The sequence below is a fragment of the Candoia aspera genome, chromosome 7 (genome assembly GCF_035149785.1).
Source record: "Candoia aspera isolate rCanAsp1 chromosome 7, rCanAsp1.hap2, whole genome shotgun sequence".
NCBI classification, from domain to species: Eukaryota; Metazoa; Chordata; class Lepidosauria; order Squamata; family Boidae; genus Candoia; species Candoia aspera.
In genome coordinates this window covers 48646325-48659350 of record NC_086159.1, presented here as the reverse complement: position 1 = coordinate 48659350, position 13026 = coordinate 48646325, and the positions used below count along the sequence as shown (strand labels likewise).

The 13026-nt window shown below is 40.5% G+C and overlaps 1 protein-coding gene across 1 annotated transcript in view; it reads right to left on the bottom strand.

Annotated features, from left to right (window-relative positions):
• Window positions 1-13026, bottom strand: part of TAFA2 (TAFA chemokine like family member 2) — a 148945-nt gene that overhangs the window by 14214 nt on the left and 121705 nt on the right. The window contains exon 5 of the mRNA XM_063308655.1: window positions 149-379. Within this exon, the coding sequence (XP_063164725.1) occupies window positions 368-379 (12 nt within the window). The 3' untranslated portion in view covers window positions 149-367. The remainder of the gene's footprint in view (window positions 1-148; window positions 380-13026) is intronic.

Genomic DNA, 13026 nt, shown 5'->3' with positions numbered 1-13026 from the left:
GTTTTTGTTCTGCTATTTAAACTGCTTTTGGTCTAGTTAGTGTTGTGAAGCAGTTTAACAAATACTTTCATGAAAGAATAAATAAAATATATTTAAGAAACAATCTGATATTTTAAATTTTGCTACAACTACCTGAATTTGTACACACCTGCTGTTCTTTGATAACAAACCAAGGCTGGAGCATCTTTCAGGAGTAGTTTTGACTCTGTCCTCCTCAATGCACCTTCTGACCCTTCCTGAGAATCCGACCAAGATTAGGATTCATCACAACTATTGCTCCAAACGTGGAGCCAGATTATTTTGTGTGTGTGGAATAATCAAAAATTGTCATCAGGCACTGCAGAAATCTCCTTGTTCTTGAATGGTTTTACACGTTTGCCTAAGAAACAAACACACGTCAAGTACTAGGATGAGTTGTATGAAACAGAACTGGGATTAATGGCAGAACATTTGTGTATAAGAAAGATATACATTGTGTCTTTTAAGTGTTTTAAACAAATACAGTGTTTTCCTACTAAAACAAATGACAAAAATATTACTCTTCAAATTCAATATATTAATATAATTATGTTGCAGATTATCAACAAGAGCCTTTAAATTGAAGAAAGTCAAATAGACCAATCATTTAATTGATATAATGATACCCAACCAATAATGGGTATACAGAAGACGAAATTAATGTTATCTTTTCTAAAAGGGCCCAATTAGCACATAATATTTTGGAACATCATGGAAAGAAAATCCAAGATATATAAAAGCAATAATCATAGTATAAGACAGAGACATGTGATAGATTAAACTAAAGGAATTCAGCCACTAAAACCTTTACATCGGAAGTTAAAAACAAACATCAATAAATGGCTAAATTAAAAAAATAGTATTTGAGTTTTGAGTAAGGTTAAGCAGGAATTACCAAATTCAGACAGCTATCCAGTAATTCAGAAAATATTCAATTTGCTTCAGACATACTTGGAGCTTGCCCAATTCAACTCAGGGATGAATCCAAAAATTATAATGGAAATCTTGAACTCTATGTTTATAACTGACTAGACAACCTGTGACCTGGTTGGGTCATCCTTTCAGAGATATTTCCTTACCTAAACAGAGAAACAGAATGACCACAGGTGGGCAGTGGGAGCAGGAGTGACCTCCAACTTCCTGCTGGCTTCCCCATTGACTTTGCTTGTGGGAAGCTGGCATTGGAAATCACTCCTGCTCCTCAGATGACCTGCAGAACCGCCTGCCACTTTGCTGGGGGGATGGGGAACAAAAGGAGACACGGACTGCGAGGAAAATTGCAAGCTGTTTTGCCCAATTGAAGGTTACAAAGAGACAAACAGACATGAGAGTATAGTAGAATATAGATTATTATTCAACCGCACCTAATATCATAGTGATGATCTTTTGTGATGAATGGTTGTGGTCCTCTTTCATTCTGTTGATTCGCCAGCAGCTATGGCTGGCATCATCAGAGACAGAGTGAATTGCTTTGTCATGTAACTCTCAGCAGCTCACAGGCAACAAATATATGTTGCTTTATAAAGTGGATAAAACTTGCAGTCATAGACTTTTCTGAAGAGATAAAGTCTATCTGCAAACAAGTGGCCTTTTCCCATTTGTGATATGATTCTTATTTTTAAAAAAATGTTAATACCACCTGAAGAAATTAGCTATCACAGTAACCTCTTCTAAATTTAAGTAGTTTACCAAATTTAATGTAAAAAGTTACTGACGTTTACGTGAGCATCCGGCAAATATTTTCCAACTAATTCCTGAACCTACACTCTTACTGTGTTGCCTTGCATGGAACTTTCATGCCAATCCCTTTTTGTCAACAATCTATTTTTACCAAGCAAACCCTTCTCTACTGAGAAATATAAAGCCAATCTGGTGTAGTGGTTAAGGTGCTGGCCTAGAAACCAGGAGACCGTGTGGTGGATTTTGGAGCTGCCCCTCATTCCTAGGGAAGAGGGCGTGCATTCCAGGCAGATAAGAGATTTCACAGTCTGGATTCTGTTTGTGGGAAAGCCAAGAGGTTCAGGGCAGCTCCGCCCTGGAGCCTGGCTGATTATTTACACTTAGGTCAGTTAGAGCACATTCAGTCTGGCAAGATTTTGTCTGTATGGTAAGAACAATAAAGAACTAGAGTTGAATACATTGAGTTATTGTGGTTCTTGGCCTGTTTCTCTTGACAGACTATGAGTTCTAGTCCTGCCTTAGGCCTGAAAAACTGGCTGGGTGACTTTGGGCCAGTCACTCTCTCTCAGCCCAACTTACCTCATAGGGTTATTGTTGTGGGGAAAGTAGGAGGAAGGAGTGTTAGGTATGTTTGCCACCTTAAATTGTATATGAAAAAAAAGGTGGGATAAAATTCATATGTATATATATCATGGCATTGTATTTGAACAGCATAATGCAAAATACAGTGTTGAATCATTGTCCTTTTTAGGGCAACTAAACAGAAGAAGGATGGAAGAAGGCATGCAATCCTGCCTAATACCTTGTGCATATAACTCCAATTAATTCAGGCAGGGCACTTCTCTGAAGCTCCAAATATTAGGTGAAGAACACCATCTGTCCCCTATCACTGAGTCAGCACTTTCTTTGGCTGCCCTGGGGTCGTATAATTGTTGTGCTAAAGGTGATACAAGATAACCATGCATAATGTACAAGTATAATAATAGACTACAAGCTCTATTGAGCAGCCAAACCTAAACAATCTCCATCTGGCCAAATTTTTCATCATCCCATGTCAGTGAGATGGGGATCCATTTCACTCTTTAGAGCTACTATCCCCTGGATCCATGTTTAATGGTAGTGGCCTGCCAAAAATTCTACTTTTGTTTACTGAGAAAAAGTAGGCTAAGAGAAGGGCTTTTCATGCTCCTTCTACTTTATAACAGCATTTTTCTTATTGCAGGTTGGTTTCTTAGCTCCTTAGCTCCTTCTTGACAGACATGGACAGCATTCTCAAGAAGAGGAAGAGTCAAGTAGGTGTGCAGTATTTATGTTCCCTTCCCTTGTTTAGGTCTTTTTTACACTACAGGCAGGTATTGTACCTGAGATGGAAGTGATCCTTATAAAATCCCAACTCTTATATAGAGATTCAAAATCACTGTCTTTAAGAGTAATGAGGCAGAATTAAAAAGGACATCTGAGAATGCTGCCTCTGCCTGCTACTTCCAACACTTGCCACAGAAATACTACTGTCTCTTTCAAGACAATGAGCAGTATATACTCCATCATATCAGAGGGTTCTTCTGGGATGACACTTAGTTTCCCACTGCATTTGCCAAAAATATGTTGCTGCTGCTTGTTTTCAAAAAAGATTCTACTTTGGAGTTGAAATTGAGTGGCTGATACTAGCTCCTGAGGGTGCTGTGAGAGCTACATATAGCACTCTGCTGTCCTATTTGCAGTTTTCCATCACCTCATACCAAAATACTGAAGTCCCTATGGTTGCTCCAAAGTACTATTCAGATACAGAGATGTACACAATTAAAAACAAATTTCTTTTTGATCACAAATAGATTAGCTGAGGATGAAAATGTCAGTTGCAACTCTGCCTCTGCCTCATAGGTACCACATATTATGCTACCATGAATGTGCTTTCTGAAATACAGATGAATTCACACCCAATACACACTAAGTAAAAAGATCACAGTGAAATCAAACAGCAAAGTAAATTATATAATATATTTGCACACCATAGTAAAACACAGAACTGAAAACTCAGTTTAAAATAAAACAGTCTACAGAATGAGGGTGAAGATAAGATAGTAAAGATAAGAAATCTGAAGATACACCTGCTGCAAAGACATGAACAATTTCCCAAAGTAATATAATTATATTTCTTGCCCTTCCAGGCTTCCTGGGTACACACAGCTGCTACAGACTAATATGACTTCCTAATTACTATCTTTCTATTCATTTATCACATCCGTTGCTATTATCAAGTGCTGATTAAATAATTATGGACAATCAAATTGCTGAAAAGTAATCATCAGATTTGGATCAGTCTCAGTGTGCAGTCCTAAACGTATGAATGCAACCAATGATTCCCAGGCTAGAGAGAACTATTATGTAAAACATAATTGAGCTGCCTTCCACATCAATAGAATGTCCAAGCAGAAAGACAGGAGGAAAAAAGCCTAGGGTTTAAACTCTGGAATGCAGCCCTAGACTTTGATTTCAATGCACTGCAAAGGGCAAATCATCTGTTGTGTATAATACTTCGTTCTTGTCTACAATAAAGATTAAGAAGCCTTATACACATTTTTAGTTTTATTAATAACTAGACAACCCGTGACCCATTGGGTCATCCTTTCAGAGATATTTCCTTACCTAAACAGAGAAACAGAATGACCACAGGCAGGCAAAAAAGCAGTGGGAGCTGGAGCGACTTTCAATTTCCTGCTGGCTTCCCCATTGACTTTGCTTGTGGGAAGCTGGCAAGGGAGCAATGGAAATCACTTTTCCTCCTCCTTGGCTGCCCCTTTCCTGGGATGAGGGGGAACAAAGGGAGCCACAGACCATGAGGAAAACTGCACCCCGCTCCCCATCCCAGCATATACCCAGGGGCCCCCTCCCTTCAGGGAGGAAGAGGGCTCACCTGTCAACTGCCAGCGACCCCCAGAAAGCCCTACCTTGCCAGCAGGCATCCGAGTCACTCCCTTGTCCTTTCCTCACCGCTCACCGCCATTAGTAAAGGTAAAGGTTTCCCTTGACATTAAGTCCAGTCATGTCCAACTCTAGGGGGCAGTGCTCATCTCCATTTCAAAGCCAAAGAGCCAGCATTTGTTCGTAGACAGTTCCGTGGTCATGTGGCCGGCATGACTACATGGAACGCTGTTACTGCCCACCGAAGCGGTACCTATTAATCTACTCACATTTGCATGTTTTCGAACTACTAGGTTGGCAGGAGCTGGGACTAGCAACGGGAGCTCACCCCGTCACATGGATTCAAACCGCCGACCTTCCGATCGGCAAGCTCAGCAGCTCAGTGGTTTAACCCGCAGCGCCACCACCATCAAGATATTTCAAATTTCAGCCTCAGTTCCAAAGCAGCCAATCGCCTCTTACCTGTCGGGCTTTGCCACCAGCCAACTGGGTACAGGGGCCAGAGGTAGGTGGGAAAGAGGGCAGGGTTTTGCCCTTCCCAACTTCTCTTGCACCATGCAACCAGCGGGTTTCTAGGAAGTATAGTCAGAAGGTGCGGTGGCACTGAAGCAGCCACAACTTTGCTAAATTTCAATCCCATGGGAGTAATGGGTCACAAATTTTGGATGCATTCTGTAAGTTAGTCCATTTGAGTTACCTTGGTTCAAAAATTGTTGCCCTATGATGCACCATTTCAGCCAATTAAAGGTTACAAACAGACAGAGACAAGAGTTTTAGTAGTATATAGATTAAAGGTTTATGTATTTATATTGTAGTGTTCTCTGGCCCAAGGGCCATAATATAATTTTGATTTGATTTATATACATCAGTGTGTATCAGAGAGTTTTCTGCCAAAATAAGACAATTGCTGAATAAAGTATTAAGTAGAGAGCTAAGTTGTATTGTCATGTCCAGGTATGAATCATGACAGGATAACTCCCATTGCTATGGCCAGAGACATGTTGCCTAGAGACCAAGGATTAAACTATGGCTGTAGACCCTCTTATAACCTGATAAAGGTTGATCAAATTGTTAACGCCTTTGTCCAGTATGTGACCATTTAGCTGTTGATGGAAAAGCTACAGTTACAGCTCTTCAGCACTGAGTATTAGCCTCTTTGACTTAGAACAGAGGTTTCCAAACTTTCTTGGTTCACAGCACCCTTAGTTTCACAAAGATATGATGACACAAATGGATGTCACAAAACCTAGCTTCATAAATGGACGTTGCAAAAATTTTAAATATCCATGGTGCCCCTGTGAGTTCACTGCAGTGCTCCATGGCACCTTAGCACAGTTTGGGAACCACAGCCTTAGAATTATGATAGAATCTAAGCAAATTATTGCCTCCCTAACTCTATATAAACATTACATTTCCCTGAGATCAGATTACTTCCTCAGTGAACAAACTCACCTGTTTTATAAGTAGTGCATAACTGAGGGAGATGTAAAATGGAGATCTCTCATTCTGATTCAGAACAGCCTACAATTGTACATCTACACCTATTTTGTAGCAAACCTGAGAGCTAACTTGAACAAGTGACTGCTGATTGTGAAATCTATCACTTACAACGAAGTAATTATTCATTGCTTAAGAATGCTATTAAGTGCTCTCAGGATGTTATGCTATTAAGTTTCAGCTGTTAGTTCAGGATGTGATATGGAATAATAGAGACTTTACTGACCAGTTTGAAGAGGGCATCCCAGAGACCATGGCAGCTTTCATCCAAGTGTGCATGGGTACTAATAGAAGATTTAAGGCATTGGACAGAAAAGGAAGGTGCCACTCTGCTCTGCTCTTTCTTTCATACTTACAAAGCTGAATCTTCAGCAGCTGAACCTATGGAACTGAAATCTAGCAGAGCTCAGCTATTTGCTCAAGAAAATTTGAGCCAATGCACATAAGACTATGACTATATTGTGAATAACCTGTCACTTCAAAATGAGTGTTCTATTAAAACTCCCCTCTCTGAAGCATTAGCAATGTATTGTACTTGTGAAACTCTTTCCCAACTGATCTAATCCATGCTTAGGAAGAACAGAATCTATATATTCAGACTCAGAGATGACCTTGGGTTGGGGCTTTGTCCTCTTACTCTCCCTTTCCTGGAAACAGGGAGAATTGTGCCACAACTTCTGGCTAGATCTCTCACCTGGGAGGAAGGATTGCAGCTCTGTCACAATAACTGGTAAGATTAACATTTTGAAATATTTAAAACAACTCAGCTCCTAATCTATGACCTTTGGTGATTTTTCATTAGAGCAGATGTCAAGGCCTATGTTTCTTCATTACACTTTGTTGCCATACTGAGCCTTTGACAACAAGCCATCTGGACTGTTATCCCTTCCCCTCCCTACAGGGTATCTGGGTACAGTTTCCTTGAAATTTATCATCAATAGCCTGATCACTATTGTTGTGGTAGGTTTTTTTAGAAAATTTTATTAAAGCATTTTTAAAATATACATAAAAACTAAAAAGATTGAAACAAAGAAGCCTACAAAGAAAAAGAAACGGAACTAAAAAGGTGTGAAAAAGCACAAAAACAAACGATTACGAAGTGACTTCTGACTTTCTACAACAAAGATATACATAAATCAATATCAATTTCTTACTCCAATTCATATTAAACATTATTTCTATAAAGCATTTAAATTCTCATTATTACATTCCCTTCTAAAACAAAATTACCTCCCAATTAAAGAAAAACATATAAAACCCTTCAAACATAATTTGGAACCTGATACAGTAACAAACACTTTCCTTCTTCGCTATAATTTGCTCCTATCTGCCAACTAAACTAACAGTAACCAAAAATATAAGAATTATCCAAACAGCATAAACATTTACCCAAACCCTTAAAAAACCATCCTGATAACCACATTAAAACAATAACCTAGGCATTTACCAAAAATGTAAGAATTTTCAAAACAGCACAGCCATTTATCCAAACCTTTAAGGAACCATCCTGATCAACACATTTAGACAATTATCCCACATCAAAGTAAACCAAGGCATTTACATGTCTCAGGATTATGTACAGAGCTTTCTTCTTGTCAATTTCAAATTCTACAACCTGCTTTAAAAAGCCCAAATATTTGTCCAAAATCTTCCAGCCTCTACAGTTTAATTCTCTTTCTCGATCATGGTGAGGTAGCAACACGGCCTTCTTATCTTCAACTTTCGACAACTCAATTTTCCTTTGACTATTTAAACGTAAGTCACCAATTCTCATCTTTTTCTTTGGAGAAGCCGCTTTACTCATAAGGCAGTTTTCAGCCTTACCAGTTTCTCTCGATTCTTGTGACAATTTGGACTCCACAAATTCTGAGAAATGCTCCAAGACTTGAATAACAGCATTGTAGAGATCTTTAAATATCAAATTAATTTCCTCCATGTTTCTTAACAGTAGGATAGATTATGGCGCCCTCTAGTGCCTCAGGAAGGTAAAGTCATTAACTCTGTAACTGAACACTCTCTCCAGCCTTTTTATCTCCGGTGTGGCCAATCAGGAAAATAAAAAGTAGTAACAAACAGCATTCCCATGGGAAAGTGAAAGCAAATACATCAGAACTCCAATCTGCATATTCAACGAAGAAGAGAAAATTTTATATTCCTCAAAAATCACTTTAATAAAAAAGCAATAAAAAAACAAAATTCTTTAAATCTCAATTTAACAAATTATATATAAAAAGCCAAATTACCAAGTTAATAATTTTCAAAAATAATGAGAGTCACCAAGAGATTCCGCATTTCTTTGTTGTAGAAAGCTTGTCTTCGGTAAAATTCAAACCCCCCCCCCCCCAAAAAACCTTTAGTGCTGTAGAAATGGGGTGGGCAGCTTTAAGGTCCATTTTGGCTTCAGAGCGGCTTGGGAAGAAGATGACGGCCCTGCCTCCCAGCTGATTGCTTACCAGTCAATCGTGAAATGCTGTTTTGACTTCTGGCTGTGACCAGCCATCTGGAGAACACATGGAGTGACTCCTGGGGTTCTCCTTAATCCAGAGAATGCTTCTGGGCGCCAGGGAAGCCTGCCTGAGCCCAAGAAAAAAAGCTACTCTGAGAGGTCAGTCCGCAGACAGTGGAAAAAACCAGCTCAAGCTGCCATTGTCCCCACCAGAAGTCTCACTATTGTTGTGGTAACTGATCTCTTTTCTTTAATAGCCCATTTCATTCCCTACAGTGGCCTCCCCTCCATCACTGAGACAGTTTCTCTGTTCCTTGGACAAGGGTTCCAGAACCTGGCTTGCCCTATCATTGTTAAGCTTTTCATGGCAAGCAGGACTGGAAGCAGATAAACCATCTGTTTTAGAAACAGAATATAACAGCTTCTGTTAAGTAGAGTTCCTGTAGAACAGCTAACTCAGCCATTTTGAAAACATTTCAGTAACTGCTCTGTATGGAATGCAATCCTATATTGTATATAGTGAAATCAAGATTCATATTCTGCTGCTTTCTCTCAGCCATACAGTGTAATGAAGCAACTCTCTTTTGCATGAAGGTAAGTGATACCCAGCCATTCCTGGGCTATGGAAGACTGTAATGCACACTCTTGTTTTGCTGTAAACTGCCCAGAGTCCCTCCCTGTGGGGGGAGATGGGTGGTGATAAAACTTTGATAAATAAATAAATGAATAAATAATGTGGAGTTGCCTCCCACATCAAGAGAATGTCCAGAAAGGCAGCCCTAAGTTTAAACTTTGGAGCACAACTGTAGGCTTTGATTTCACTGCACTGTAGTGGTCAAATCATCTGTTGAGTATAAGGCTTTATTCATGTCTGTAATAAAAATTTAATCTAGTGCAATTTTATCTGAGAGTCTTGTGCTGAGTTAAGCGCTAAATAAGGGGTTAAGTATCTGGAAATTAACTTCTGCATTCTAGTGTAAAGCTTGACAATTGGAAGGATGACGCATGCTTGTCTTTTGACTTGGATTTAATCTGAAATGAACGGTTTTGCCTCTCAGTTCAATACTTCAAGTAAGTAAAATATAAAGCAATCCCAATCCCAGATTTCTTGCCTCCCAATCTTTCCCTGGTTTGTGTTTAATTCTTGTTTTATGTAAGTTTTTTGAAGAAATAATTGGGTCTTATCTGGGTCTTGTAAAGCCATTCACATGTTTTAGTGCTAAATAAATAACACTGTGGGGTTCTAAATCAGAGCTGTAAGTAGAAAAGATGGTGGCAGCTTACAGATATGCTACAGAGAGCAGATAAATCTGGAGCAGATGGCAGCCAGGGAGAAATGGGAAGAGGTAATGTATTTGAGGGCTATTGCCCTATTTGTGAGGTTTGGAACATTCAGACAGAGAAGGATTTGAAGATGGGTCGTCATTTGTGAATGGGTGTATACAGAATTTGAAAAGAACTAATAAGTTAAAAAAAGGTACTTACATGAACAAATGAAGATTTAATTCTAGACTGAGTGAACAATATCTTATAAAGATCACAGTAAACTGACCCCCATAACAAGGTCAACTAAAATGTCACAAAATAGTAAGCAATCAAATTCTTTGAAATTTTTGGCATATCTTATCTACCATGCTACTTAAGGTTATTCTCCAACTTTGCAAATATAAAAGAGTCATTTCTCTTTACTTTTTCTGTATGGTACACAAGGGACCCATATTTTGTGACTTATTCTGGAAACATATCTGGATAATGACTGAATTTTACATTTTCAAAACGTGAAGAAACTGATTTTTTAAAATTAACTAAATAACTTTGATAATCCTAATATCATTTTTCAAATACCAGAGACTAATTAGGCAAGTGATTCTATTTACTAGTGTAGTAGTTATTATTATCTATATACTAAAACTCTCCCGTTTGTCTGTTTGTAACCTTAAATTGGCCGGAATGGCACATCACAGGGCAACAATTTTTGAAGCAAGGTACCTCAAATGGGCTAACTTAAATTCTGGGAGCCATGACTCCTGTGATATTGAAATTTCAAGGATTTTCACACCAGTTCTACTTGCAAAGTTGTGGCTGCTGCAGCATCGCCAGGTTAGCTGCGGTCACATGATCATGATTTCTGACTACACTTCCCAGAAACCTGTAGATAGTGTGCAAGGAGCATATCCCTGCCCTCTTTCCCATCTCTCTCTGGCCCTTGAGCCTAATCAGCTGGCAGCAAGGCCCGACAGGCAAGCAGTGATTGGCTGCTTTGGAACCAAGACCAAAAAATTGAAAACTCTTAATGGTGGTGGGTGGCGAGGGAAGGACAAGGGTATTAACTTGGATGCCTGCTGGCGAGGTATGGCTGGCTAGGGGGTACCCGTGGTTGCAGCTGAGTCCTTTTCATTCCTGGAGGAGGCCCTTGGTGTGATGGAATGCATTTCTGAGGGGGAAAGTGATGTTATGGAGATTGCTGGCGAGGAAGGAGGGGGCCCCTTCCAGTGGGAAAATGCACACACAGTGTAGAAAGCCTTGGGCACCCAGCCAAGAGGATCAGACAGGACCCACCTTAGAGTTTCTGGAGTTTTCCTTTTAGAGTTTGCTAGTTCTGCGCAGTTTTGGCAAGATTCTGTTACAGGATAGAAACAATAAAGACAAGAGCTTCATTCCTGACTCAGCGATGTTTCTTCGCCTCATTCCTGACACTGGGGACACGCCAGGATGGGGAGCGGGGTGCAGTTTTCCTCACGGTTCTGGACTCCCTTTGTTCCCCCTCCCCCCAGCAAAGTGGCAGGCAGTTTCGCGGATTGGAGGAGGAGGAGGAGGATTCACCAGGGCTCTGCTGAGGGTTATCAAGGGAGGGGAAATGGCACCAGCTTGTATTATATGTGGAAAGAAGGATGACCCAACAGGTCATGGGTTGTCTAGTTACTATACATAAATGAACCCTATCTTTTTTTAGCAACAACTGCAATCGCCTTCTTTTGTTTTTCACCTTCCCAGGCTAATTTACAATATAAGCCCATTAAACCCAATGAGCTGTATGTGTGAGTTGCACTACAAGTCCACCTAACACTCTCTACTGTACATTCCATATAAACTGCAGATGTTGGGGGTCTTACATCATGCTAACTTCCCCCCCCCATCATTTTGCTTAATATTCTGCTTAAATAAGAACTCAGAAAACACGTTTCTTAACTTTTAAAGTTACTAGATTTTGTCTGCTTGCTAAAAATATTTTTATTTTATTTATTTATTTTATTTATTTAATTTGTCCCAGCCCATCTCTTCCCATTGGGGGACTCTGGGCAGTTTACAATGAAAATAATCGATTAAAACAGCAATATATAAATATAAAATTACTCCTAAAAATAATTATACAATAAAAGTAAAAAAGTAAAAAAGTCCAAGTGGCAAAAGAATCTGACACAGCCCATATGTGGGAGGAGTGGTCTAGGATAGCAGCCATCCCCATGTAGAACTATTCCCCTCTCTGCCCCAAGCGAGGCAGCAGAGCCAGGTCTTCAGACTCCTCCAGAAGGCCAGGAGCAATGGGGCCAATCTCAGACACCGAGAGAGGGCAGTCACAGCCCTCACCCAGGATGGAGTGTACAATTCAGGATCATCGGCATATTGATGATACCTCACCCTGTGGTGACAGATGATCTTACCCAGCAGTTTCATGTAGATGTTGAAAAGGAGTGGAGAGACTACCGAACCCTGCAGCACCCCACAAAGAAGGGGCCAAGGGTCAGATCTCTCGCTCCCAATCACCACCAATTGGGACAGGCCCTGGAGGAAGGAGGTAAACCAGCATAAAACCACGCCACCCACCCCCAACTTCCTGAGCCACCCCAAAAGGCTACCATGGTGAATGGTATTGAAAGCTGCTGAGAGATCAAGAAGAGCGAGGATGGATGCACTGCCACCATCCCGCTCCTGCCATAGATCATCCATAAGTGCGACCAATGCCGTTTCTGTCCCATAACCGGCCTGAAACCTGACTGAAAGGGGTCTAGATAATCCATTTCCTTCAGGACCCTCTGGAGCTGCAAAGCCAGCACTTTCTCAACCACTTTCCCAAAAAAGGGGAGATGGGAGACTGGACAAAAATTGTCCAGAACAGTAGGGCACAGCAATGGCTTCTTAAGGAGGGGATGCACCAATGTCTCCTTAAAGGCAGCCAGGAATACCCCCTCTCTGAGAGATGTATTAACCATCACCTGGACCCAACCACATCACCTCCCAGGCTGCTTTTACCAGCCAGGAGGGGCATGGGTCTAGATGATATGTGGTGGCATTTACTGTCCATAGGATCCTGTCCACTTCCTCAGATCCAACAGGATCAAACTGTTCCCAGATAACTGGGTAAGCATGTTCCCCTGGTATCTCTCCAGACCATGCCTCACACCTAGAGTCTAACTTGGAGTGGATCTGAGCGATTTTGTCCTGCAGATGATCAGCAAATTCCT